This window comes from Peromyscus maniculatus, chromosome 18, assembly GCF_049852395.1.
Source record: "Peromyscus maniculatus bairdii isolate BWxNUB_F1_BW_parent chromosome 18, HU_Pman_BW_mat_3.1, whole genome shotgun sequence".
Lineage (NCBI taxonomy): Eukaryota > Metazoa > Chordata > Mammalia > Rodentia > Cricetidae > Peromyscus > Peromyscus maniculatus.
Genome location: NC_134869.1, coordinates 16,428,715 through 16,456,010, shown reverse-complemented (window position 1 = coordinate 16,456,010; position 27,296 = coordinate 16,428,715). Strand labels below are relative to the sequence as shown.

The 27,296-nt window shown below is 44.0% G+C and overlaps 1 protein-coding gene across 5 annotated transcripts; it reads left to right on the top strand.

Annotated features, from left to right (window-relative positions):
- The first annotated feature begins 587 nt into the window (after positions 1–587).
- On the top strand, positions 588–27,296 carry Tmpo (thymopoietin). 5 transcript variants are annotated; one of them, XM_006979806.4, is made up of 9 exons: positions 593–1,210; positions 8,520–8,646; positions 10,568–10,726; positions 16,202–16,299; positions 21,548–21,667; positions 21,764–21,859; positions 22,246–22,356; positions 23,152–23,240; positions 25,115–27,296. In XM_006979806.4, the coding sequence occupies exons 1-9, from the start codon at positions 908–910 to the stop codon at positions 25,398–25,400; spliced, it is 1,389 nt and encodes a 462-aa protein (XP_006979868.1). In that variant the 5' UTR covers positions 593–907; the 3' UTR covers positions 25,401–27,296. The 5 variants fall into 5 exon arrangements, with proteins under 5 accessions (XP_006979867.1, XP_006979870.1, XP_006979868.1 ...); XM_006979807.4 differs by lacking the exon at positions 21,548–21,667 and having other exon boundaries at positions 595–1,210; XM_006979808.4 differs by lacking the exons at positions 21,548–21,667; positions 21,764–21,859 and having other exon boundaries at positions 592–1,210.

Genomic DNA, 27,296 nt, shown 5'->3' with positions numbered 1-27,296 from the left:
CCCACAGCCTGCCTGGCTTCCCCTGCTTCCCCTCCAGCGCCAGCACTGGGCAGGGGGGGAGGCCAGGCTGTCGCCGTTCTTCGGGGGGGTTAGGAGGGGAGGCTCGGCGACCCGGGAGGGAGCCAGGCCCGGGGGCCAGAGGGTCCTCCCCCGCAGCTGGCGCACAAACTCCGGCCGTTCCGAAGGCGACCGACCCCGGTGCAAAGCTTCTCCGGAGCAGGGGGTGGGGAGGAGTGTGTGGGGAGCCAGAAGAGGAAACGGGGCGCCCAGACGGTCCCGCCCGTGCCTTATCAGCGTCCGAGGGGAAGGGTGGAGAACCGAGGAAACAGCGGGGGGCCGCCCGAGCCCGGGCTCCCCGCCCGATCGCTCGCCCTCCCGCTCGCCCGCCCGCCCCGGAGCGCCTTTGAAACTGCGTTTCTGCACCTCTCGCTCTGCGCCGCGGCGCTGGCGGCGGCGGCGGCGGCGGCGGCGGCTGGAACCCGCGCGAGGCGCGCAGCCAATCGGCGCCGCGCTCCCTCCCGCCGCCCGCCAATGGCAGCGCGCGTTCTTGGGGCGTGCGCGAGCCAGGCTGCTCCTCCTCCTCCCGCCCCCTCCGGGTTGTGTGTCTGTGTGTATGTGTGCGTGTGTGTGCGTGTGCACGCGTGTGTGTGTCGGCTCAGGCTGGCTGCGGGCTCCGGGCTTTGGCCGCACTTGCTCGCTCGTCGTGCGCCGGGGGCTTTTGTGTCCCGACTTGGGTGCGCTGCCCCGCGCGCGGCGTTGCTCCCGGCCAGGGATCCCCCTTTTCTCCTCTTCCTCTTCCCCCGCGAGGCGGCGGCGGCGGCGCAGCGCCCGGGGCCAGCAGCGAGCGAGCGAGCGACGACTGTAAAAGGGGCCCGGGGAGAGGGGTCCGTGTCGGCCGAGCCCGAAGATGCCGGAGTTCCTGGAGGACCCCTCGGTCCTGACCAAAGACAAGTTGAAGAGCGAGTTGGTCGCCAACAACGTGACGCTCCCGGCCGGCGAGCAGCGCAAGGACGTCTACGTGCAGCTCTACCTGCAGCACCTCACGGCGCGCAACCGGCCGCCGCCGGCTTCGTCCTCGTCCTCGTCGTCGCTCGCCGCGGGCGCCAACAGCAAGGGGCCGCCCGACTTCTCCAGCGACGAGGAGCGCGAGCCCACCCCGGTGCTCGGCTCCGGGGCCTCCTCGGGCCGCGGCCGGGCCGCCGTCGGCAGGGTAAGGCTCGCTATCCCCCCCACTCCCCCACCTCCCCAGCTCGGGGCCACGGAGGCGGGCGTTTGGGGGGCGCGTGCTCGCCCGCCCTCCCGGCCTGGGGTCCCCTCCACCCCACCCCACCCCACCCCGGTGCCCGCGGTGCCGTGGTCGCCAGGCCGCTGGCCCGGGAAGGGAGGGAGGGAGGGCACGGGGAGGGGAAGGATGATCGGTGCGAGCCGCCGCGCCTCGGCTACTTGGCTGCTCTGCCCCGGGGCCCTGCGCCCTGCGCGCCTGCAAGATCGGGAGCCGGTGTAGAAGCGGCCTCCTTTGCAAAAAGCACCCCCACCCCACCCCAATCCCGATGGCTTGGCCTCTTTGCACCCTGGCTGAAGTTGGAGCATTTTTCCCGCTTTCGGGCCCGAGTGAGTCGCAACCGAGTGTCAGAGCGCTCCCTGGAGGGCAGTTGGCGACATCGTCCTTTCTGGCCGGTTTTTTTTTGAACTGAAGACATTCCCGCCTTTTTTTTTTTTTTTTTTAAAATGTTCTGTGCCTCCCGGGGGCTCTTGGAACCGTTGGGTTCCTCGTCCTCGCGTGCGGTCCACGGGCCCCCGCTTCTCGTGGGTTAAGCTGTACTGCAAATGGCATGCGTCACACCGCGTTTGCAAAAGCAGCCGCTCCCCTAGACGTTTTGGAGGGTCCTAGTTAGTAGGAGTTTGAGTTGTTTATACCGTTTTCAAGATTTTGCTTGAGGGAGGAAGGATTCGGAAGCAGAAAAAAAAAAATTATGACATGCTGATGTATCCGTGTTACAGTTTGAAGCCTCAGACCCTAGAAATCTAAGAGGGGTTCCTTCAGATGTTTACTGTTTGGGGTTTTTTGTTGTTGTACCTTTTAAATAGTATTTTGTTGGTTTATACTTAGTTACCAGAATTCAAGTCTTAAAGAGTAATTAAGACTCGTGACTGGTGTAACTTAAAATCTTTGAGAGACCCAGTGAACGTTTTGATTGGAGTTGTTGCTACTGTTTACTGGTATAGCCGGGGGGAAAAAATCTCGGCTTGCTTCTCTCGGTGCTGGGAATTGAACCCACAGCCCACCCAGTACAGTGTAGCATGTGCCAGCGCGGAACCACACCTCGGGCCAGTTGCTTCTTTGAAAGTTTTACGGTGTTTTGTTTAATCTTGGTGTTTTGTTTTGTTTTGATGTCTCTCGCTGATTGCCCAAATGAGGGAAGGATACGTCATAGGCACGTGCGGATTTAGATGAGAAAACTCCACCGAGCTTCTTTTCCCGGTTGATCGGGTGGAGAGGAAGATGGGATCTCCATCGTGGCGATCCTTAGCTACTTGCTCTTGTTTAAAACCAATAAATACATAAATGTTGGCCAGTCGCACCTATTGCTGTCTTTGGTGTCTCCCTATTTGTGGATTTTTGGGGGCAAACATACCACTTTATTACATTTTTTTAGTTAAAATAATGGATTTCATCTGGAATTTTTACTTACATGTGTATCAAGTTGTTTCCGATTTTCTCCCATTGACTCCCCGCCCCTTCTGCCCTCCCAGTAGTCCCGTTACCCCCTTCTACTTTACATGTCGTGCTTTTTAAAACAATATCTAGAGTCTGCATATGAGAGAAAATATGCGATATTTGTCTTCGGAAGGGAAGCTGAGATAGGGTCTCGTGTAACCCTGACTGGTCTTGAGTTCACCGTAGTCAAGGATGACTTTGCCTCTGACTCCCAGGTACTGGGATTATGGGGTTACACCATACCTGACTGGCTAGTTTCACATAACGTAATCTCCAGTGTCATCCATTATGTTTATGACTGATTTTGTTTGCCCAATGCATGCCTTTAAACTCAGCACTCGGGAGGCAGAGCCAGGTGTATCTCTCTGAGTTTGAGGCCAGCCTGGTCTACAGAGTGAGATCTAGGACAGGCACCAAAAGTACACAGAGAAACCCTGTCTCGAAAAACCAAAAAAGAAACCCTCCCCGCCCCGTGCGCGTGCGTAGTGATTTATTTGGTGGCTATTCCATGCTTTTTTGTGGGTTTAAACCCACTTTAGGGGGCTAGGGAAATGACCCGCCATGCACAGTCTGATCTCCAGCACCTACATAAAGAACTGAGTGCAGCAGTAGCATGTGTCTTAAAAAAAACGTGGAAGACACGCCCGCACACTTTAAGTCGATTTTACTAGTGGCAAGGCTCAAGTCAAACTCCAGCATTCAAGATGCTGAGGCGGGATCACAAGAAGTTTTGAGTCGGTGTGGGTTGCATTGATGAGACCCTGTCTCTTAAACAGGAGAACTGCTTTTTAGGTTTTTGTTTTGTTTTTGGTTTAAGTTTTTCGGGACAGAGTTTCTCTGTGTAGCCCTGACTGCCCTGAACTTGGCTCTGTAGACCAGGCTGGCCTGGAATTCACAGAGATCAGCCTGCTTCTGCCTCCTGAGTGCTGGGACTAAAGGCTTGAGCCACCCCACCCAGCTGAAGTGCACCCCTTTGTCTCTTTGTTTGCTTGTTTTGTTTTTTGATGGATATTAATGATTTTATTTTGTAGAAGAGAAAAAAAACAGCCTCAGGTCAGACAGTCACCATTTTAGGGCAAGATGTGGAAGCCAGGTCTCCTCAGCAGCTTTAAAAAGACTACCATCAGTCTAGTAATCCCACTTTGGTGTTTTCCCATAAGAGGTGAGACAGGGTTTCTCTGTGTAACAGTCCTGGCTGTCCTGGAACTTTGTAGACCAGACTAGCCTTGAACTCACAGAGATCCACCTGGCTCTGCCTCCGGAGTGGAGTCCTGGGATTAAAGGTGTGCACCACCACCCTGCTACTTTTTTGTTTTTGTTTTTTTGAGACAGGGTTTCTCTGTGTAGCTTTGGTGCTGTCCTGGAACTCACTCTGTAGACCAGGCTGGCCTCAAACTCACAGAGATCCACCTGGCTCTGCCTCCCGAGTGCTGGGATTAAAGGCGTGCGCCACCACCGCCCGGCTGCTCCTTTTTTAATTGTATGTGTGTGAATGTTTGGCCTGCATGTATGTATGCCCATCATGTGTATGTGTATGCTCATTCCCCAAGGGGGCCAGAAGAGGGCATCAGACCTTCTGGAGCTGGAGTTAGATGTGGTTGTGAGCCTCCCTGTGGGTGCTGGGAATCAAATCTGGATCCTCTGGACAGCAGCCAGTGCTAGTGACCACTGAGCCATCTCTCCAGCTCCTTCTCCATCAGCTCTTTTAAAAGGTACTGCGCATCGCGCGCTCGAGCACACACACACACACACACACACACACACACACACACACACACACACAAAACGGGCATAGTGCAGGCACCTTTAATCCCAGCACTCAAGGGTCAGTGAGTTTCAGGACAGCCAGGGCTACACAGAGAAACCCTATCTCAACCCCCCCCACCCAAAAGGAGGTAGCATTTGAACTATCTTGGTACTTATTTAGTAAGGAAAAAAAGAGATATTTTCCATTTCAAATGGCACATGGTCAGGCAGGTATTCTGTTAAATCATCCAAGTGTTTGTCCAAGTGTATAAGCCATAAAGCTTCTGGCTGGATGTAAAAAATTAAATCCCAGTTCATCTGGTGGAGGCAGGAGGATCAGGAGTTCAGAGTCATCTATCTACACAGTGGGCTTGAAGCTTTCATGGGTTTAAAAGCTGTGTTATTTCCTCAGCTCAGCTCATCTTTACATGAATGATCATACCCGTTTTCTTTTCTCTCTCTCTTTTTTTTTTTTTTTTTTTTTTTTTTGAGCACCTACAATAGAGTCAAGTGGAGGGACAGTTTAGAATGCTCTAGGCGCTGTGTTGAGCCCTTATCACTTGGGGGTGGGGAGGAGGCAGAGTACCTCCTATGTCCTGTGTATCTTCTAGTTAGCTGTATGGCAGGGGTTCTTTCTGTGGGTCTCATAATGATAGGTCTGTGTTCTCCACCTGCAACATTTAAAATGTTTTAGGTGTATAGCTTTGATTGGACTCAATATCAACTACTCAAAAAATTAATATTGGCCATTAGTTGACATTGTATTGTTTTAAATACATGAATAAAATGAGTTTTTATTTCAGAATCTTAAGTTACCACTTTTAAGTCTTGTAGAACATTTGTGATTGCTTGTATAAAGTTATTCTCATGTTTTTCCTGCTGTGATCTCCTAAGTTCTAGATTGCAGGCATGTGCTGCCATGCTCAGCCTTTATTTATTTATTTATTTATTTATTTATTTAAACTTATATTTATAAATTAAAGGATAAATATCACCACCATAGTATTTTACCTTGGGTGCATATGATTGGGGGGGGGCTGGCTGTGTTTTTATGTGTGTGTGCGCGGGTGTGTGTGTGTTTGTTTTGTTTTGTTTTTAGGCTTTTAATGATCTGTCTTGATATCAGTATTTTTAGGTGTTACAATTATCTAGATAGTGGGCACAAGAGTAAACATTTATGGAGTTGGCAATCTGCCTTTTTGTCTGAGCGTGCAGAGAATACAAGTTGTGCTGTTAGGGATCCAGTGGAGCATAGAGGAGACATTCTTGAGTGAACCTGTCCAGGGAGACTGTTTTGGGCTGGAGGTTGAATCGAGAACTTCATGCACACTTATTCATTTATTGAATTTATATAGCCCAGGCTGGCATCAAACTTAGGGTCCTCTTCTCAGACTCCTGTGTGCTGGGAGTTCAGGTATGACCCACCATGTCTGGAGTGACAAATGAAACCTGTGATTGGTTGTTTTTTTCCCCCTGTTTTGAGACAGGGTTTCCTGTAGCTCAGACTAGACCTGAACTCTTATATAGGACAGGAGGGTGACCTTGAACTCTCTGCACCACCTGGCCTTTTCATATAAAATGTAGAAATCTAGTAATCATTTAATTAGGTTGGAAATTGATTAATTAGGTTTCATAAGTGTGTGCCTTGTGTTCAGTAGCTTATACTATATATGTTTTCTGATTGCTTTCTTTAATGTCAGGGTAATGTGGTGCAAAGTTACTGTGATAATAGTTTCCAGGAAAGGGTGCATGTGAAAGAATTATATGATGTCCATGTAAATGTTACTAGAGAACACACTGAAGATTTAATAGATTAGCCTTGGGTCTCAGTTTCCTTACTTTATAATATGGAGATATTAATGTGTCTATCCCACGGGAGTTTTAGGATTCTTTTTTTTTTTCCCCCAGAGCTGAGGACCAAACCCAGGGCCTTGCACTTGCTAGGCAAGCGCTCTACCACTGAGCTAAATCCCCAACCCCAGGATTCTTTTTTGTTTCTTTGAGACAGGGTTTTTAGATGTAGCCATGGCTGTCCTGAAACTCTGTGTAGATCAGGTTGGCCTCCCAACTCAAAGATCTGCCTGCTGCCAGGTGGTGGTGGCACACACACACCTTTAATCCCAGCACTCAGGCAGCAGAGGCAGGTGGATCTCTTTAATTCAAGGCCAGCCTGGTCTACAGAGTTAGTTCCAGGATGGCCAGGGCTACACAGAGAAACCCTGTCTCTAAAAAACCAGACATAAACATCTGCCTACCTCTGCTGGGATTAAATGTGCAGGCCACCTTGCCTGGCTTAATGTTTATAGAGTTCCTTAAGTTAGTGCAAATATAATGCACTTAAAATTCAACTGGATACATAACAGATGTTCAGGGGAATGTTTTATAATAGTAACTGGATATACTGGTTCATGCATCATCTAGACCTAGAACTCGGGAGGCAGAAGGATTGCTGGGAGTTCAAGGTCTCACCCTGGGTTACAGCACTCGAGTACTGGCCGCTCTTCCAGAGGAACTGTGTTGGCTTCTCAGCACTGACTTGGTTGCTGAAATCTGTAACTCCTTGTTCCACCGATCTGATGCCCTCTTGTGGCCTCCGCGGGTACTGCATGCACATGGTCTATGCACAGTGCATGCTGGCAGAGCAAGCGTTCCCATGACTTTTTTTTTTTTTTTTTTAAAGAAAAAGAGCTACCTATATACTTTTAAAGTCAGGAGAATTCCACACAGTTACTACTTCCTTCTTAATTGAATCTGCGGCTTTGTTAATCATGTGTACAGATTATCCACCTCCCAAGTTTTGTTCTTCCTAAATGTAATATTTATTAGGTGACATTTACTTTTCTGGAACTTTTCTCCCAAGGCAGATTAAATTTTAAAATCAAGCGGCCTGGTGATAGTTCACTTTATGAGAGCATATAGCCCACTCAAAAAATTTCTTTGTTCACTTGAAGTTTTTTCATTATGGAAGTGTGAATTGGTTTCCTGCTTCTAAAAGCCTACATTATTTTCTTTTTCTTTTCTTTTTGAGGGCAGACTGGAACCCAGGGCATACTAGGCAAACATTCCACTGTGGGGCTATGTTCACAGCCCCATCATTTCTAATAAGAAATAGATTTCTTTAATGACTTAATTTTTTTTCTCATCAAATTGCACTTTGATTTGTTTTATTTATGGGTTAAGCTTTTTGTTGTTGTTTTGTTTTTCAAGACAAGGTTTCTCTGTTGTTTTTGGTGCCTGTCCTGGAACACACTCTGTAGACCAGGCTGGCCTCAAACTCAACAGTTCCTCCTGCCTCTGCCTCCAAGTGCTGGAATTAAAGGTGTGCGCCAGCACTGCCCAGCCTAAGCTGTTTCTTTGTTTTAATCTTTCATTCTATGTGTGTGGGTGTTATACCTGCATGTATGTCTGTGTACCACTTGTCCAGTGTCCATTCACATCCCTGACACTAGAGTTAGAGAATGTTGTGAGCTACCAACTGGGTGCTGAGAATTAAAGTGCTCTTAACTGCTGCGTCATTCTGTGCCCCCCTTTGTCTCTTTTGATGCTTAGGGTAAAAATGTGATACTGTTCTTGCCCTTTTTTCTCATGCTCTCTTACATACTATACCCAGATTACTCAAACTACACATTAAAAATGGTAGCCTAATATGACGAATCAGATTGGGTCAGGCATGGTAGCATGGTTGTGATTCCAAGACTCCCAAGAATATGTAAGGTGTGTTGACTAAAGTTAATTTATTTTACTTTGTTTTTATTTCCTTTTGGACACTTGATGTGTGTCAAAGGACACACTATTACTATCTCCTCGGTTAGGCAGGGCCTTGACATGGAGCCGTGCCCTCACCTCCAACAGCAGTGTTTAGCATCTAAGTTACTTGTGTATCAGCTTGTACAGTCTAACTACAGTTGAGCTTAGAAAAGCCTTCCAATAATGGGTCTTAGTTTAGCCAAATTGCTGTGGCTAATGTAACAATAAGTCACCTGTTGATAGCATAGAGAATGTCGTGTAAATGAATACTTTTCATGTAGAGAAGGTAATTGTACTTTGTTTACAGAAAGCCACAAAGAAAACTGATAAGCCCAGACTAGAAGATAAAGATGACCTAGATGTGACAGAGCTCTCTAATGAAGAACTTCTGGATCAGCTTGTGAGATACGGGGTGAATCCCGGTCCCATTGTGGGTAAGTTGATACGTCCCAAATGTCTGTTCTAAGAAGCAAGAGCCCAGAGCATTTTTTACTCTCAGTAATGGTTAGAATTTGGGTCTTCAGGGGCTGTCAGTATTTATGTAACCAATCAACATTTTAGTTTCATTAACTCTCAATGAGGAAAATAAAATGAGAGTTTCGGTAGAGGATGAAATGTAAAATTACCTGTTGCTGATGTTGTCCTGGTCAGTGGTCGTTTTGAGCTATTCTGTAAGCCTTGGATCTTATCTGGCAGTTGAAGAAAATCTGGTCAAATCCTCTCAGTCAGTGAGCAGAGTGCAGATTACTCAGTTCCTAACTAACAAGTTCCATTTCCTAACTAGCATTCAAGTCTTTTTAACTCTGTCTTGATAACCCTGAAGAACAGATGAAACAGAAGGCATGCAGAACTAAGTGCTCTAGATTCCTCATGTGCTTGTCTAGATAGGAGTTTGCCAGATTAGTTAGGATTTTCTTTTCTTTTTTTCTTTTTTTTTTTTTAGATTTATTTATTTATTATGTATACAGTGTTCTGCCTGCACACCAGAAGAGGGCACTAGATCTCATTATAGATGGTTGTGAGCCACCATGTGGTTGCTGGGAATTGAACTCAGGACCTCTGGAAGAACAGCCAGTGCTCTTAACCTCTGGGCCATCTTTCCAGCTCCCTAGTTAGGATTTTCTTACAGGGTTTACACAGTAACCCTAAGATGAGAAAAATTCACACGCAGCGTCAGGGCTGTGTAAAATTTTGAAGGCTGGGGGGAGATTGCGTGGGCTTTGTTATAGCTATAGTGGGAACAATGATTTGGTTTTGTCTTTTGTTTGTTTGAGCCTGGGCCTTACTATGTAGCCTACCTAGCTTTGCCACTCAAGGGCTGGATTTAAAAGTTTGCACTTCATAGGTTATTCTCAGACAAACCTGTGGCTGTAATTACCAATAGACATTTGATATCTTTTGTAAAATTCTGAGAAACACTGAACTGTATATTACATGAAATATGCTAAATTACATGTTAATGTACCAGTTGTCTTAAGACTACTTATATAGTAAATAGGTGTTATTTGTGAACAATAAACCAGTTGTCATATCATCTTCCAGAAATTAAGGAAAGATGCATGCCTAATGTAAGTAGAAAATTAAAGACATTCAAGTATGATTTATAGAATTTAATCCATGGTTCACTGACTATTTCTAGGCATATTGATCTCTTAATGTTGTGAAGTACAGTCATTTTTTGTTCAGAGTTCCCATCTGTTTATAAAAAAGCTCTTGGGGAGCTGCAGAGATGGTTCAGCATTTAAGAACACTAGATGCTCTTACAGCAGATCTTTGATTCCCCACGCCCGAGTGGCTAACAACTATTGGTGATGGTGTACAACACCCTCTTCTGGCCTACACAGGCACCAGGGACATGATGTACAGGTAGACATGCCAACAAGACACCCACTCACATAAATAATAAGATCTTTTTAATAAGATTGTGATCTTGTGCAGACAGTGGTGGCAGAGGCACACAGAGCTCTGTGAGTTCCAGGACAGCTAGAGCTACACAGAGAAACTCTGTCTCAGAGAAACAGCCGTTTCAGAGAAGAGTTCATTATGTATTGTATTTAATCACTTTAGAAATGGCAAGCACATTGCTTAAAAACTGGTTTCCTGTAGGGGCTGGAAAGATGGTCCCATCTTTGGGGCTTTGAAGAGTCCACTGCTCTTGTCAGGACTTGAGTCTTGTCCAGAACCCACACTGGGTGGCTCACAATGGCCTGTGACTCCCGCTCCAGGGGGATCTGGCTCCTCTGGTCTCCAGGCATCTGCATTACACACGCACATAATGGTTTTTTGTTGTTTGTTTTTAATCTTGTAAAAAGACAGTTTCATGTTAATACTAATGGAACTTCTGCCTTATCCCAGGGACAACCAGGAAGCTGTATGAGAAGAAGCTGTTGAAACTGAGGGAACAGGGGACAGAATCACGGTCATCTACGCCTCTACCAACAGTCTCTTCTTCAGCAGAAAACACAAGACAGAACGGAAGTAACGACTCCGACAGATACAGTGACAACGATGACGGTGAGTTGTAAATGCTCTCATCAGATACACGTGGGTTTTCCCGGCTTGGTGCTGACCGTGGAGAAGGGAAATTTAAAACCATATCGACAAGATCGATGTCTAAATAGCCACTTTTGCTTCAAAGGGAACTTTTCTCAAAATTTTTCTTCCCCCATTATCACATCTCCAGAAGAAATCATTAATTTGATATCTATCTTTCCAATTTTTATATGCAATGATCAGTTTGATAAATGCTTTGTTTTTAAAAAAAAAATCTAGATAAATGATATCGTAGTCTTTTATGTGCTATTTTGTTCCTTGTTATATTTTGGATCATATTTCATGTTTGTGTTTATTCCTTATAATAAATATATAGTATCATATGGCATTTTCTTCTCTATTGATAGGCATACAAGTTATTTAAAAGATTTTGCTTACATAATTTGATTTCATGGCAATTTTGACCATGATTTTAAATATTTTTGAGAATAGAACAGGAAGTACATTCCTTTTTAAATTAGAGTAAATGCAGAATTTGGTACTTGGAGTTTTAACTCATAATCTGCTGATTTTGTAAATCTCTAAGCTGACCGTGCCTTCCAAGGCACCGTGTCCCAGGCTGGTTTTCTGGGAGCGTGAAGTATAGGGTCCTTTTCTTCAACAACACTGTTTTAGCAAGGAGGCAGAATAAGACCAGCCCAGACCAGTCATGCTTAAACTTCCTGCCTCTTTTGCCTCTACAGGGAAGAAGAAAGAACACAAGAAAGTGAAGGCCACTAGGGATTTTGTTCCTTTTTCTGAACTTGCATCTGCTCCCTCTGGTGGATTTTTTCAGGGTATTTCTTTTCCTGAAATCTCCACCCGCCCTCCTCTGGGCAGGACGGAAGCGCAGGCAGCTAAGAGAGTCCACACTTCTAAGGGAGACCCCCCCAGGGAGCCTCTCACTGACCCAGCCTTGCCTGGGAAGGGACAGGTGCAGAGGTTGGCCCCTGGGCGGAATGTATTCGTTCCTTCCGAGTCTAGCTATGATAGGTGTGTAGAGAAAAGTTTTTCATCACCCGCTCAGCGTGAACTCGCTGCCAGGCTGGCCTCCGCTGCAGCTTCTCCCTCCCTGATGAGAGAGACCACTACTACTTACTGTAAGGACGTAGTAGAAAGTGTCTGCCGTGGAGGGAAAGGCAGAGCTCGGCCCTCCGGTGCTGAGGGGCCTGGTGTGTCCGATCAGTCCGTGATCTGCAGTGAAACAGAGGTACTGCAGGAGTCAGAGAGGTCCCAGGTCATCTCTCCACCTCTTGCTCGCGCCATCAGAGACTACGTTAATTCTCTGTTAGTCCAGGGTGGGGTCAGCAGCGTGCCTGGGATCTCCGGTTCTGTACCCACACTGGATATAGAAAACATATGCCAGAGACTTAGCCAGTCTAATCGGCAAGAGTCTGCTGAACCCCTGTCTCCTCCCCGCAAAGTCCCCAGACTCAGTGAGACGCCCGGGAAGGAAGGGGAGTCAGGTTCACGTGTGGCATTTCAGAACACGCCTGCTTCTGAACATGCGTCTTCTTTTGCCGAGAGTGTTGTCTCTCGTTCCCTTACAACCTTAGGGATAGAAGTGTCTCAGCAAGCACAGCATGGTAAAGGAGATGCCCCCGAGCCATCTTTTCCTCTCCACGAATCGATTGTAAGAGTGATCGAAGAGGAGTGGGAGCAAGTTGACAGGCGGCTGCCTTCACTGGCACGCAAATACCCAGTTTCTTCCAGCGAGGCAACACGGATCTTGTCGGTTCCAGCGGTAGATGACGAAATCCTGGGGCTTGTCCCTGAAACCACCCCACGCGCCGCAGTTCAGGCGTCCTCCACTGAGTCTTGTGACAAACATTTGGACTTAGCTCTCTGTAGATCTTATGAAGCTGCGGCATCAGCATTGCAGATTGCAACCCACACTGCCTTTGTGGCTAAGTCTCTGCAAGCCGACCTAAGTCGGGCCGCACAGATCATTAGTTCAGATCCCAGTCGTGCACACCAAGCCCTTGAGATTCTCAGCAGAACCTATGATTCAGCTTCGTATCTCTGTGACGCTGCCTTTGATGAGGTGAGGGTGTCTGCCCACATCATGGGGTCTTCAACTATGGGTCGGCGTCATCTGTGGCTGAAGGACTCTAAGATTGCCCCAGCTTCTAAGAAGAAACTGACAGTCGCCCCCTTTAAGGGTGGAACACTGTTCGGAGGGGAAGTACACAAAGTTATTAAAAAGCGTGGAAATAAACAGTAATGTAGTTAAAAGCAAAGGGATTTATCCTTGATTGTAGAATTTATGAACATTTCTAGGAAATCTAGCAACTTCTATGCCAGAATTTTCTTTTGAGGCCTTTTTAATCTCCTAATAGCACTAATTTCAAGGTGTTAAGCTTCCACTCATCAATTATAGTATAATGACACACAGAGAAGCCTAGTACAGTTTAAGTTTAGTTCACGTTTGTCTCACATAAGTTTATGGCTTCCTGATTTTTTTTTGTTTTTTGTTTTTAATTTTACAATACTATTCAGTTCTACATAATAGTCACAGGGCTTCCTGTTTTACATAACACTTTTACACAAGTCTTAAATTGTTTTCTTTCTGATAAAAAATTTTACAGCTCTTAGATTTAAAAAGAACTCCAGCAACTAAAGTATCAGTAGAATCATCATTTTTTTTTTTTTTTTTTTTCCCGCCATAGGGTTTCTCTGTAGATCAGGCTGCCCTTGAACTCACGGAGCTCTGCCTGCCCCCACCTTATGAGTGCTGGGGCGTGCACCCCACTACCCAGCGGCCTCCCTCTTTTTTATCAGTGCCATTCACATACTTCTTTACGCCTTGATCAGGGTTAAACACTGTTCATCACTTAAATCATTGTCTTCTTTTCCTTCTCACGGGAATTTACTTTGAAAAGTCTAGTGTGCAGGAATGCCGAGTCTCAGCAGTGAAATAGGCCCACAGCCCTTGTGGTTTCAGTCTGCTCTGCTTTCTGTTGCTCATTTTCGTTACACACATCTTTGGCTAGGAGGCCTTTTGTCCATTCACGACATTGCAAGACATCCCCAGGCGACCTTTGCACTTACTCTTTTCGTCGCCCTGGGCTAAGTAGCCACACGTTCTTAAATTTGTCCGCCTCCTTGTGCGTGCTTTTGTCCCCAGCAAGCAGACTTCATGGTAATTCTAGGTCAGCGTAACTCTAAGTGCCAGTCCCCACATGTGCTGGTGCAGACACTCTGTGAGAATAGAAGGGGGAGGGGCAGCGGCTCAGTGCTAAGCAGCACGTGCTTAGCATGCACATGGCCCTGAGTTCAGCTCACCACCGCCCAGAAGAGTTTCACGGAAGAATTAAACCTAGAGATGCTTTGTAAGACAATGAGAAGAGGTACACTGCGTGCCTGTATGTATGTACGCACACCCTCACATGTGTGCTCACTTTAGTGAAAAAAGCAATGCACAGCTGCTATATGTTCTGATAGAGGAGGCAGCCAAGTCATGCGAGCATGTAGACCACACTGAGGAACACAGCTGTGGATAAGTAGATGTTCTGATACAGTTGGTGTTCGCCCAACATGACCTTTGTTAGATGAATAAGACACTGGGAAGACAGGGCTTTTTTACTTACATGTATGTAAAGGTATGTTGTATGTCCTGAGTAGTTAAATTTCAGATCTGAATGCTAAAAGCAAATTTGAGTTATTTTCTAAAAACCTTAAGCGATTTTACTATGCCCCAATGTCTGTCTGTATGAAGCGATGTATTGCCTTGTTTCCATGTGTATGGCTGTAAGGTAAGGTAGCTTGACTGTAGAGACACGGAACATGGTCTTAAGCATGACCAAATACAGTCCATTGAGTGTACATGTCTACTGCCATGTTCTTAGACTGCACATTCCGTCTGCAGCTTTGTTACTTGTCTTCTAATGTACATGTACACATGTACCTGTTAAGTGCTGTGTGGTTTCTTAAAGCAATGTATTCCTGTAGAATGCTTCTGCAAATTCAATAAAGTTGTTAAATTTGAACAGTTTGTGTGGTCTCCGGAAACATGTTTTATGTGTGTTTTCTTCATGGAGCTTCAACAAGTTGAATATTTGTGAATGAACATACCTTTTCCATTTCATCATTGAAACATTCCAGCAGTGTAATTGAAAATATTCTGGTGGTCATATGTCCTTTCCACTATTTAAGGACCATATATTTAATTGGACATTAAAATCTAAATTTGAACAAGGACTTAATTTGTAACCAGATGACTTATTTGTCTAATCAGTTTCTGTTTCACTGGTAGAGTGGATTTTATAATCTATCAGTACTGATAGATTCATAGATCTAGTGACGATTGGGCGTGGAGTTGGTTGCCTGGTCCGATTGACCTGTCTGAACTAGTTGGTTCAATCACTGTCTTGGGAGGGGGATGGCAGGTGTATTTGGACTAAGAAGATTAGACAGGAGGCTCAGCAAGGCACAGAGTTATCTTGATCACTTTGAAGCATGGCTACATTGAGCTTGTATAAAATTAAACTTTAAGACTGGATTCTATTGTTTCTCTGCTAAGAAAGCAAATTTTCGGAACTAAAAGTTTCAGCATTAATTGACCTGCTTTATTATAAATGAAAAATTATAAAAGTAAAAAAAAGTTACGTTTTTGTTCTGTCTTGAGGCAGTCTTACCGTGTAGCACAGGCTAGTTTTGAACTCGAGATTTTCCTGTCTCTGCGGCCCCAGGTGCTAGAGTTACAGGTGTGCGCGCGCCACCGTGGCTGCCGGGAATTAGATTTCTCAGTATATTAAAGATTCTGTGTAGGTCTTCAAATTATGGTAAAACCAAGACTACAAGAATTGGAATACTTGGCACTTTTTTAAACTGTGTTATTGGGTTAATGACTATGATATAAGAAACTTCATTTTATTTGCTTATGTGGTGCTAAGGATTGAACCCAGCACCCCAAGCACATGCTCTACTACTGAGCTGCACCCCCTAGTCAAGTGATTGGTGCTGCACAATCTCGTTTTTAAAATTCACCCCTTCCACATGCGAAATTTTAATTTACCAGCTAGCCTTTGCTGTATAGCAGTAATGTATTGCCTAGACAAAACAATACCTCCACATTGGCATTGGTTTTTAGTGAAAAGCCTCCACAGGAGCAGTTGGAATTCTTTTATGTTTAAGGTTATTCTAGGGGTGGGAAAAATGGACAAGAGTTAAATAGGAAAGAGTAATCAGATTAAACAGTGGGAAGGGATAAAAATGGACTAAGATTATAAAAGTCGAGGTTTGGGCTGTTTTTATTTTGTTTTGTTTGTTTTGTTTTGTTTTAAGAGGGTTTGTTTGTTTGATAAATTTTACTGAGCAGTTTTGCTCCACCGACTTATTACGACAAACAGATTGTCATGTGTACTAATGTGCCTAAAACCAGGGTTCCAAAGTGATAATGAGTAAAACATAACTAAGTGTTTCAGTAGATAATGCTTTCTCCAATGTTATTTCCAGACTCTAAAATAGAGCTCAAGCTTGAGAAGAGAGAGCCACTAAAGGGCAGAGCAAAGACTCCAGTAACACTCAAGCAAAGAAGAATTGAGCATAATCAGGTATCTGAAGTTTTCTGATCACCCTGTGCCGGTGTGAGTCACCTGAGCAGCACACCTCTGTCTTGTCTTGTGACCGTTGGTCAACAGCTGGTGCACACTCCAGCTTACTCATCCACGTAGTCTCATTGTTAAATGGTATGGAAAATAGATGCACTGTGGGTTTGTCAGTAGTGTTCATGCCCTGTGGTGTCTGTCCCGTGCTGAGCAGTCTGCTGTGGGTCATCCTGCCCATTGTTCATTTTGATGCGGCGGATTAGAACCTGGGATCTCAGCTTTGCTGAGATCTTTCCTTTGGAAAGAATTGTTTTAGAGGATAGAAATGCACTTTTGATACAGCTTCTTTGGAACTTGGAAAAATATATATATTTGTCATTGTGTCCAGATTTTTTTAATTTACCTTGTTTCTTCACTTGTAGCTTTTTCCTACTCTATGAAGCTAGTGTGATTCTAAAACTACATTATTTAAGATAAAGATTTACAATTTGGGCATAGGGTGAGAACAAGATACAGTTTCCAAAAGGAAAATTACAGGAAATTGGGGAGAAAATAAGTACAAGGCATCAATAAATGTATTACTCTACAGAGGAGCATTACAGACGCTGATTTAGGGTTGGTACCCAAGGTTCTTTTCCTCATCCTTACTCTTTCAGCCAGACGCCGTGTTACTTTGTTATTCATCTGTCTTTTCCACGTTCTGTCTGCCTTGTTTCCCTGTTTGTGAGGCCGTATGTCCCTGTATATCCCAGGCTGGCCTGCAGCTTGTCAACCTTCCTGCTTCCGGGGAGATGGGATTACAGGTGTGCACTGCCGGGCCCCGCTTCCTTTCTTTTGTGGGTTGAGGTGGAGAGGCAGGGCCCGGTGTACCCCTGCCTGACCCTCCTGCCTGGACCTCCCAAATGCTAGGTACAGGAGTGGACCACCATTCCTGACCAAACGTGCTTTACTGGGTAGTTCAGTTGAGGAATCTGAACAGTATACTAATTCCCACTGCAGCCCTTTTCTCCTCCTCCATGTGGTGACCATGATTGATCATGACGGTGTTTCCTCTATTCTGGAGGTGGTAGGCTGTTTCAAATTTTCATTTTTTTCTTGATGTCCTGTATAATCTGGTAGACTGGAGACTAGACCTGTGTGTGACAGTATGGTAGAGCTTTTTTTAGTCACAGTTGAAATGTTGGATGTCTGCTAGAGTAGTCTTTCAGACAGAGCACAAGTGTGTAGCTGGTGACTACTGTACTGGACAGCATAGACCCAAGGGGTTGATCCCGGTGTGGATTCAGTCTCTTTGACAAGAGTATTTCATGAATGATGTTGTAGCCCTCCTTTTGATCACTTCAGGAAACAGCATGAATTTGCGTTAAATATACTAAAATTAATTAACAAGTTCAGATGTTGAAAGGTTGACTCTTTGTCTTATTATTTGATATCCATAACTAAAATCATACAAGAGAACCAGAAAAATACCTTTTATTTGCCAGTTTTTGGTTTTCCGAGGCAGGATTTCTCTGTAGTTTTTGGTGCCTGACCTGGATCTCGCTCTGTAGACCAGGCTGGCCTCGAAATGTGAGTTCTAGAATTAAGGGTGTGCCCAACCGCACTGGATGATAAATTTTTATGCTGTGATTGTTGTATTCATGATTGGTTGTAATCCATTCATAACCCCCATCACACCCAGAGCCTGCCGCATGCTGTCCAAGCGTTTTACTGCGGCTTCATTCCCAGCCGGGTAGATAGGGTCTGGAGTCTCATTCCCTTATTTCCTCCATCCCTAAGGAGAATCTGAGCACGTGATGGCATTTCAGGTTTACAGATAGAAGTTATAAACTTGGTTCTGACATGTGTCTATGCTGAGTATCTTGGCTCTCCTAATTATACTTTTCTTAATTTAAATATCATGTTTTACATGTTTCAAAATAATGCTAAGGTTGCTAAATGCAATCCAGTGCGTTTTCATTGAGATAGCTCACTAGGATATAAAGTACTGTTTAAAATCCTGTGAATGGACACTTCCTTTTTAGTTTGTCTTCTACAGGAAGTACTCGACATAGGTTATTTATATTTGCTCCTTTCCCTTTACAGCACTCTTACCCTCCCTCCATCTGTCCTAGAGTTCACTCCAAATCAAAACGGTTGTTTCCTTCCCGTCTCTTGTGCAGCCTCATCCTGCATACTGAGATTTGCGGTAATTAACTCAGCTGCCCTGTCCTTTAGTTAGAGTGTGTGAAAAGTTGTTCTCACTTACATGGTGGTTATGCCACAACAAGCAGCGATTTGCTTGGTCTTTGTCACTTGGTCTGGGGAAATGCACAAGTGAAAATATTCTGTAGTTTTTGCAGGGTATCACCAAACGTCTTTGCCTCACAGCAATACTGAGGGTACTGTTCTCTGTTGGAGTAATGCCAGTCAGTGTGAATAGTCATGTTAATCCTGCTTTACCCGAGAGTGGATAGTGAACACATGGGGGTAGTATAGCTTCTTATCTTCAGTCTCATTCGTATTTATATGTTCTCTCTCCTTTCTCTGCCACTGTCCTGAGAATCAGATCCAGGAACTCTCACATGTTAGGGACCTATACCCCTTTGCTAATACTTTGAGAGAGTCTTACCTCCTCGTCCTACTCTGTCAACATCTTGTGGTTTACACGTGTACCATCATGCCAGGCTTGTTTATATCTTACTGTAAAGTAATTTAGTACAGATTTTTTTCTTTTTTCTTTTTTTAAAATTTATTATATATACAGTGTAATGTCTGAATGTAACCTTGCAGGCCAGAAGAGAGCGCCATATCTCTTTACAGATGGTTGTGAGCCACCATGTGGTTGCTGGGAATTGAACTCATGACCTCTGGAAGAACAGCCAGTGTTAACTGATGAGCCATCTCTCCAGTCCTAGTACAGATTTTTTGTGTGTAGCCTTTTTGTTTGTTTTGGTTTTAGTGTGAGGAGGGTTTTTGTGTGTGTGTGTGTGTGTTGTTTTTTTTGTTTTTGTTTTTTTTTTTTTTTGTCTTTTCGACACAGGGTTTCTCTGTGTAGCTTTGGAGCTTGTCCTGGAAAACACTTTTGTGGACCAGGCTGACCTGCTTCTGCCTCCCGAGTGCTGGGACTAAAGGCTTGAAGCACCCCACCCAGCTGAAGTGCACCCCTTAGCTGTTTTTTTCCAGCTCATTCTTTATGGTTTTTCAAGACAGGGTTTCTCTGTGTAGTTTTGGTGCCTGTCCTGGATCTCGCTCTGCAGACCAGGCTGGCCTTGAACTCAAAGAGATCCGCCTGCCGAATGCTGGGATTAAAGGCGTGCGCCACCACCGCCCGGCAGTGGGTGGGTTTTTTGGGGGGAGTTGTTTTGTTTTGTTTTTTGTTGGGATGTGTAGCCTTTACTAGCATAGCGCCTGTACTCCCACATGCCTCAGCTACTTGGTATCTTCTGACTCATTCCTCACTTGGTAGCTTAATCAGAATTCAGTGAGAAAAGATTTGGTTTCTTCCATGGATCCCCATGGTAGATCAGGACTTCAGGGGAACATCTTGCTGATGATCGGTGTGACTATGGTTCTTATTTGTCTCAAAGCATAGAGCACTCACCTTATGTACATATAGTAAGAAAATCCTCTGTGTAATTGATTGGTGCATCTTTCTAAATTCTGCCCTTAAATGATCATTTTATTTATTTATATTCTCAAAGTCAGTTGCTATGAGTGGTGATGTATTCTTATAGTTGCAGCACTACTAGGCGGGCATAGGTAGGAGAATGACGACGTGGAGGCCAGGTCTGAGATGACAGGTGTGTCACCAGGATTGAGATGCGCAGGCTGGCGTTGTAGCCTCTATTTACACACTTGGGAATTTGACTATTAATAGGAATTCATTATGTTCTATTTGTATGATTTGTCTTTGACATTAATTTTACATTCAACAGAGATTTCCTCACTAATAGCAGGAAAAGGAACCCTGAGGTTCAGATTGTGAGTCAGTGATTTTACCATGCTGCTGTTGGAGAGAGGGCTGGATGACGGTTAAGAGCTTTTGCAGAGGGACCTGAGTTGGGTTCTCAGGCTCATGTCATGGTTCACAGCTGCTTGTAACTCCTGCCCCAGGGATTCATCACCCTCTGTGGCCTGTGATATGTATGTGTACATGAGACACACACACACACACAACACACATAATTAAACCTTTTTTTTTTTTTTTTGGCTTTGCATTGGTGGTTTGTACCGTTAATCCCAGCACTCAGGAGGCAGAGGCAGGTGGGTCTCTGAGTTCAAGGCCAGTCTGGTATCTGTAGAGAGAGTTACAGGACAGCCAGGGCCGTTAAGCAGGGAAACCCTGTCTCAAAGGAAAAAAAGAGCTCTTCTAATGTCAATCCAAATAAAGATAAACATGGATTGAATTAGGAGACTGTTTGTGCCATTAGAGGGTTTGGGTGGTGGTGCTTATAGTAAATCAGGGTGTTTACCACAGGCTACGAGTAAAAAAGTAGCGCTTTAGATTGACTAGGTACTGACTTAGACATAAAGCTGCCATTGATGTTCATAAACTATTATTGAGCAGAAGTGGCAGCCTGCGCATGCTGTACTGGTGAGAAGCTTTGGTTGAAAGGATTTGAGCTAGCCTGTAAGAACTGCTAAGGATTTCTTCCGTGGTGCTGGTGACTGGACGTGGCATTGCATGTACTAAGCAAGCCATGCCCTCAGCCCTAAGTTCCTTTTTTTTTTTTAAATCAGTCTCATTAAGTACCCTAGGCTGTCCTAGAACTTGTGATAGTTCCCTTGCTTCTGCCTCCCTGAAGCTAGGACTACAAGTGTGCCACTGTGCTCAGCCACTAAAGTACTTTTACATGAGGGGAGTCCGTTTTATCCACCCAGAGAGAGTGACCTGGGGCTGGAAGGTGACACTGTCTGCTTCCTGTAGGGGGTGAGAACACAATCGCAGTTTGAGTGACTGTTAGGGGCCTTGCAGCCTAATTATTTCCAGGGGTCGGGGGAGAGGAGGGAGAACTTACAGGTACTTAGGAAATTTCGAGTTTAGAAAGTGGATTGTCACAAATGACACACGTGTGAATCATGATCAGCTGCTTTGCTTTCTGATGATTACAAGGCAGCAAAGTCCTTGCCCTTAGAACGATTTCAAGGGCGTAGCATTCATTGTTTGTAACTGCTGGCATTGGGAGAGTTGTTGGTGTCTCGGTGTGCTGAAATGGTCATTATTAAGGTGTTTGCGGTAGAATCTGACCTTTAACGTGTCGTACTTGACTAGAGCTATTCTCAAGCTGGAGTGACTGAGACTGAGTGGACAAGCGGATCGTCAAAAGGCGGAGCTCTGCAGGCGTTAACTAGGGAGCCCACAAGAGGGCCGAGGAGAACTCCAAGGAAAAGGGTGATGAAGGCTTAGTCTTAGAAGTGGGTTTTCAGAGTGGTAGGGGTTTAGTGATTATTTACATTTATTGTTTTTGTTCTGTTTTCAAACTAACAGGTGGAAACTTCACAACATTTTCGTATAGATGGTGCAGTAATTTCAGAGAGTACTCCCATAGCTGAAACTATAAAGGCTTCAAGCAACGAATCCTTAGTAAATATGTTTCATAAACTATCTAAGTGCTCTTCTTTGGATTACCCCTTAGGTGGAATTTGGGAGGTGGTGAATTTTGGCAAATCATATTACATTTTGAACTAATTTACTTCAAGTTTCTGGATTTTAGAATCCAGAATGTAACCATTTTACAAGTAAATTTAATTCATTGCACAAGAATCCTAAATACTATGAAAATACTTTTTACTAAATATTTGAAGAATTACAAGAAGGTCACTGTGAAGCACTGAATGTGTTTCTAGATCTTGTTACCTAAACATTTATTAGGGGGAAATCGAATATTGCAGAAGTGGAATATCTTTTCATTTTGAGTGTCTTTGCTATGTTTGGATAATTCTGAGTCTGAATAATTTGAATCTTGGCAGGTTGTCAATAGGTTGACTGGAAATTTCAAGCATGCATCTTCTATTCTGCCAATCCCTGAATTCTCAGACATACCCAGAAGAACACCAAAGAAACCATTGACGAGAGCTGAAGTAAATGGATACAATTTAGCCCACTGCTTCATTCATCTTTCAGACTTGTTTTTTTAAGTGGGAGGGGACAGGATTTTCCTGGGAGGTTTATGTATGTTGGTGTGTATATGTGTGCATATGTGGTATAAAACAATTTTAGTTTTGGAAATGGAAATTAATATAGCATGACCTACTAATAATACCATGCTCTTGCTGCTGTGTGGCTCTTCGGCTTCTGATTGCAGGGGAGTTTGGGTGCTGCTTGTAACATGCTCTTTTTGTCATGGATCCAAGTTTAAAATGCTACTTGGGCTGTGGGGAAACTGCACTTTTGTTGAAAGGTCAAGCAATAAGACTTGCAAGTAACTGTGGTAACTCCTGTATAACTGATCTTTAAAATGCTAGCTGCATGGCTCATAATTTTAATCTTTGGCAAAGGAGATGAAATTTCTTTCCGTTTGAATGGCTTGATTGACTTAACAAGATAGAGGTCTACATTAATTAGACATCTTCTATATTTAATCCTTTATTACAGAATTTCTAACAGGAAGAAACAGTGCACTCTTAATTCAAGACTAGGGAATTTACGATTTGGTTGCAGGGTATTCCCCCCTTGAGTGTGTGTCCTTTCCCTCCAGTAACTACCTTAGATACTGTTCAGTGATGACATTTGAAGAGTTGGAGGCTTGTGAATACCTAGATGATAACAAAGCCAGGCTAGATGAGAGGGTGTCCTAAAATGTTTGTCTGAGTGTTTTAATTACTGCATATGAATACTAAATTCTAACTTGTGGCTGTTTGTTTGTTTCTTCCTAGGTGGGAGAGAAAACAGAGGAAAGACGAGTGGAAAGGGATATTCTTAAGGAAATGTTCCCCTATGAAGCATCTACTCCAACAGGAATCAGGTACTTGGATGGATTGAATGGAAAATGGATATATTCTAGGGAACTTTCAGTTCCTCAGCACAACATTGTTGTAGCTTTGTTCTCAGAATCAAGTGGTTCTTTTGTGAACACATTCCTTCCTCTCGGCTGCTGTGGTTCACCTCCGTGGAAACTGAATCATTCAAAATCTATTTTATCAAGCCGGAGTATTTATTACATGTAACTCTTTTAAGGAGGAGATGGAAACAGGGTTTGACAGAACGTGGCATCAATTTCAGGGCTTCATACGTGTTTGGCGAGCTCCATGCCACTAAATTATGCCTGAACACACCCCTTTGTTTATTTTTAATTTTACTTATCTTCTGTGCTCGTGTTTACTTGTGGAAGCCAGCGGTAGACACTGGGTGTCCAGTGACTTCTGTTGCTCCCCACTTACTGTTTTGAGACAGGGTCTCTCATTGACTGCAGTTTGTTGATGTGTCCAGAACGGTTACTCCACTGGGCCATCTTCTGAACCCTTCTCGTTATATTTTGAGACAGGGTCACTCACTAACTCTGAAGCTTACCAGTTCAGCCAGATTGACTGGCCAAATAGCCCCAGGAGTCCTATCTCCTGCCTTCCCAGAGGGTAGCTCTTGGAGTTGGTTCCTACTTCACCCTGGGTTGTGAGATCAAACTCAGGACCTCAAGCTTAATGGAAAAGCAGTGAATGGTTTTTCACTGGCTGAGTCAATTGACTAGCCAAGAGTATTCGAGCGTGCTCATGTGCACTGGGAATTGATTGAACTTGGGTCCTCATGTTAAGCAGCAAGCGCTTTGTCAACCAAGCCGCTGCCCTGGCCTTGTGTAGCCCAGGCTGGCATTGAACTCACTGTGTAGCTGAGGATAACCTTGGACCCTTCATCCTCATGCTTTCCCCTAAGTGCTGAGTTTGCAGGTGTGTGTGCTGTGGGCCGGGTTTTGTTTTCGTGTGGCCAAGTCCAAGCTTCATCACTCTCGTAAGGTCAGGGTTGGTTTTTCCCCCCGGTGGGTTGTCCGTCATTGGGCTTGAAGATTCACAGCCAAAGCGAGCGTCTATCTCTTCTTTTTAAATAACAGTCGAAAAGCCTTTAAGATGGTTAGAGAGTATTTATCCATGTTTTCACTATTATGTTATAATAAAGGATGTAGCTAACTTTTTTGGGAGGGTTTTTGAAACAGGTTTTCTGTGAAGCCTTGACTGTCCTGGAATTCACTCTGTAGACCAGGCTGGACTCAAACTCAGAGATGCTGCCTGTCTCTGCCTTCCGAGTGCTGGGATTAAAGATTTTTGCCACCACACCTGGCTAAAGGTAGCTGAAGAAATGGCTGTGGGTGCTGGGACCCAAACTCTTGGCTTTTTGGTTGTGCCTAGCCCTGCCCCTCATTTTTTTTAAAAGATATTTATTTGTTATGTATACAACATTCTGCCTGCATGTATGCCTGCAGGCCAGAAGAGGGCACCAGATCTCGTTACAGGTGGTTGTGAGCCACCATGTGGTTGCTGGGAATTGAACTCAGGACCTCTGGAAGAGCAGCCAGTGTTCTTAACCTCTGAGCCATCTCTCCAGCCCGCCTACAGCTCATTTTTAAAATGAAAATGTCGTTGGGCTTTGACTCCATAATAAAATGCCCACCTACCATGTGAGGCCCTGGCTTACCTCCCAGCACCACCACAGAAAGAAAGAAAATACAGAAAAATGTAACAAATGGGCTCTCTGCTTTTTTTATGTGTCAGTTTGCTGCTGCTGCTGCTGCTGCTGCTGCTGCTGCTGCTGCTGCTGCTGCTTTATACAGTGGGCTTAGAAATAAAAGTTGTGCTAACATGCGTTGTTGGTCTGAGGGATAATCTTCTGAAATTCTCTCACTTTGAACAGTGCCAGCTGCCGCAGACCAATCAAGGGGGCTGCCGGCCGGCCGCTAGAGCTCAGTGACTTCCGGATGGAAGAGTCGTTCTCATCGAAGTACGTCCCCAAGCATGCTGCCCCCTTGGCAGGTGTCAAGTCGGAGAAGACGCAGAAGGGACGCTCCATTCCCATGTGGATAAAAGTGTTGCTCTTTGTCGTTGTAGCAGTTTTTTTGTTTTTGGTCTATCAAGCTATGGAGACCAACCAAGGAAATCCCTTCTCTAGGTTTCTTCAAGATGCTAAAATATCCAACTGAAGAAGGCACTTCGGCACATTCACCTTGATCTCCTGTTTTTAATAACTAGAAAAACATTTGTGTCCACTGTTGACTGAAGAACTACATCGTGATTTCACCTCAGTAACGTTAGTGTGCATTGGGAAGCAAACAAGACGCATACATGGACCTCATTTCAATATTTTGGACTTTGGAGATCACACTGTGCCATATGAATAATTTTTTTAGCTCTGGAACTTTTTTGTAGGCTTTATTTTTTTAATGTGGACATCTTATTTCACTTTTGGGGAAAATGCATTGTTTTGTGTATTTGGGGAAAAAAAGGCAAAACATGGTGATGTAATGTGAAGCTACACATTAAATACTTGGAATTCTTACAGAAAAGATTTATGACTTATTCTCTACTGAGTAAAAATGTTACAAATGTGAATGAAGTTCAGTAAGAGAGGGTCAGGCGTTTGTGCTTCCTGTGATGCCGTGGTATGTTGTTCATGGAAGGTACAGCAGTAAGCTCTTCTGGAACCTCTGCTGTGACGGTATTGCTGGTGCGGCCTAACATGCTACTTCCGGAAATACTTCTCATATCCTATCATGAAAGCCCTACTTCATTAAAACCATTTAAGTACACTTGGTTTTCCACAGGGATCTCTTAGGGCAACCTAGATACCTGTTTCAGGCTACTGTCAGCCAGCTGTGAGACTGTCATTGGAACTTGTACTTTTTTTTTTTTTTTTTTTTACAGCAAAGCATTTATCTTGTCAATCCAGCTTATTATCAAAATATTCTTTAGGTAAATAAGTGTGCAGGGGTGTTTGTTTAGACGTTAGAAACTGGTCCTCTGTTTCATTTAGATTCATTGTTTCAATGTTTTCTATTACCAAAAAAAAAATTTCTTTTTTTGTCCAGGGATTTTTTGTTGTTGTTGTTGTTTTGGGTTGAGGAAGGGTGTTTATGGGGTTTTTGTTTGTCTTAACCATATAATTCCTGATGTAATTTGATTTAAAAGTATAACATTTGCTTTTAAATCACATACACAGTAGTGAATGCTTAATTTGTAATTTCAAATAAGGGCATTATAATTTTATGTACTCTTGAAATGATTAACAATATCCTTATGGTTGTCTTATTTGTTAGCTGAAATTTACCTCATGTATGGCTTAGATAAAGTTGCAGTAGATTTAAATTTTAGTAGAATCAAGTAAAACATAAAAATTTTAAACTTTGTCTTTTAAGTTGCAATTTTACAGTCATTGACCGTAAAGCACACTAAAAATGTAAATTATTTTTTAATAACATCCAAAATGTAAAGATAATTTTAATTTTTAAAAAAGGAAGAAGCTGAAAAAGAGTATTTAGACCAGCACACAATTTTCTATTATTGTATTTAGCTTTTAGATATTTCGTAGACATTTTAAGCAAACTTTTGCCACTAAGACCAGAACACGTAGGTCTGGTCTTTGCGGGCGTGTGGGAAACTGACTTGGATCTGAAGTGCGTGCCTCTCTGAGTGAAAGTGTCTCTCTTGAGATGAGCCCCAGGGGCATGTTTTACTCAACTTTTCCACTCTAACAAAATAGCCATCGTTTCCTTTGTTTTCAGACATTGCTTCTCATGTTGCTTTCAGTCTTTCGTTTATAATTAAAAATTATGAGAAGCCCCATTTAATGTTTAAAAAGGTGGGGAGGTAAATCAGACTTAACATGTAATGTCAGTCAAATAGGAAAAGTGTGGTCCAATACAGCAAAAGTGGGACCCAGTAAAACATGACCTTTTTTTTTTAAATGTGTACTTGGTCTTTTGTCTGTGTCTGTTTTATTCCACTAGAGTCAATGTGTCCTTGATGGAAATGCAAAGCATTTATTAATTCCTAGATGTAGACTTTACAATATAACTCAGTAATAAAGCAATTAACCTCTA

Bases quoted from the DNA above. Each gene is read 5' to 3' on its own strand.
- Tmpo (XM_006979805.4), top strand. From the start codon at position 908: ATGCCGGAGTTCCTGGAGGACCCCTCGGTCCTGACCAAAGACAAGTTG. The intron at 1,211-8,519 runs GTAAGGCTCGCT...CTTTGTTTACAG, and splicing joins GCCGGGCCGCCGTCGGCAGG to AAAGCCACAAAGAAAACTGA. The intron at 8,647-10,567 runs GTAAGTTGATAC...GCCTTATCCCAG, and splicing joins GAATCCCGGTCCCATTGTGG to GGACAACCAGGAAGCTGTAT.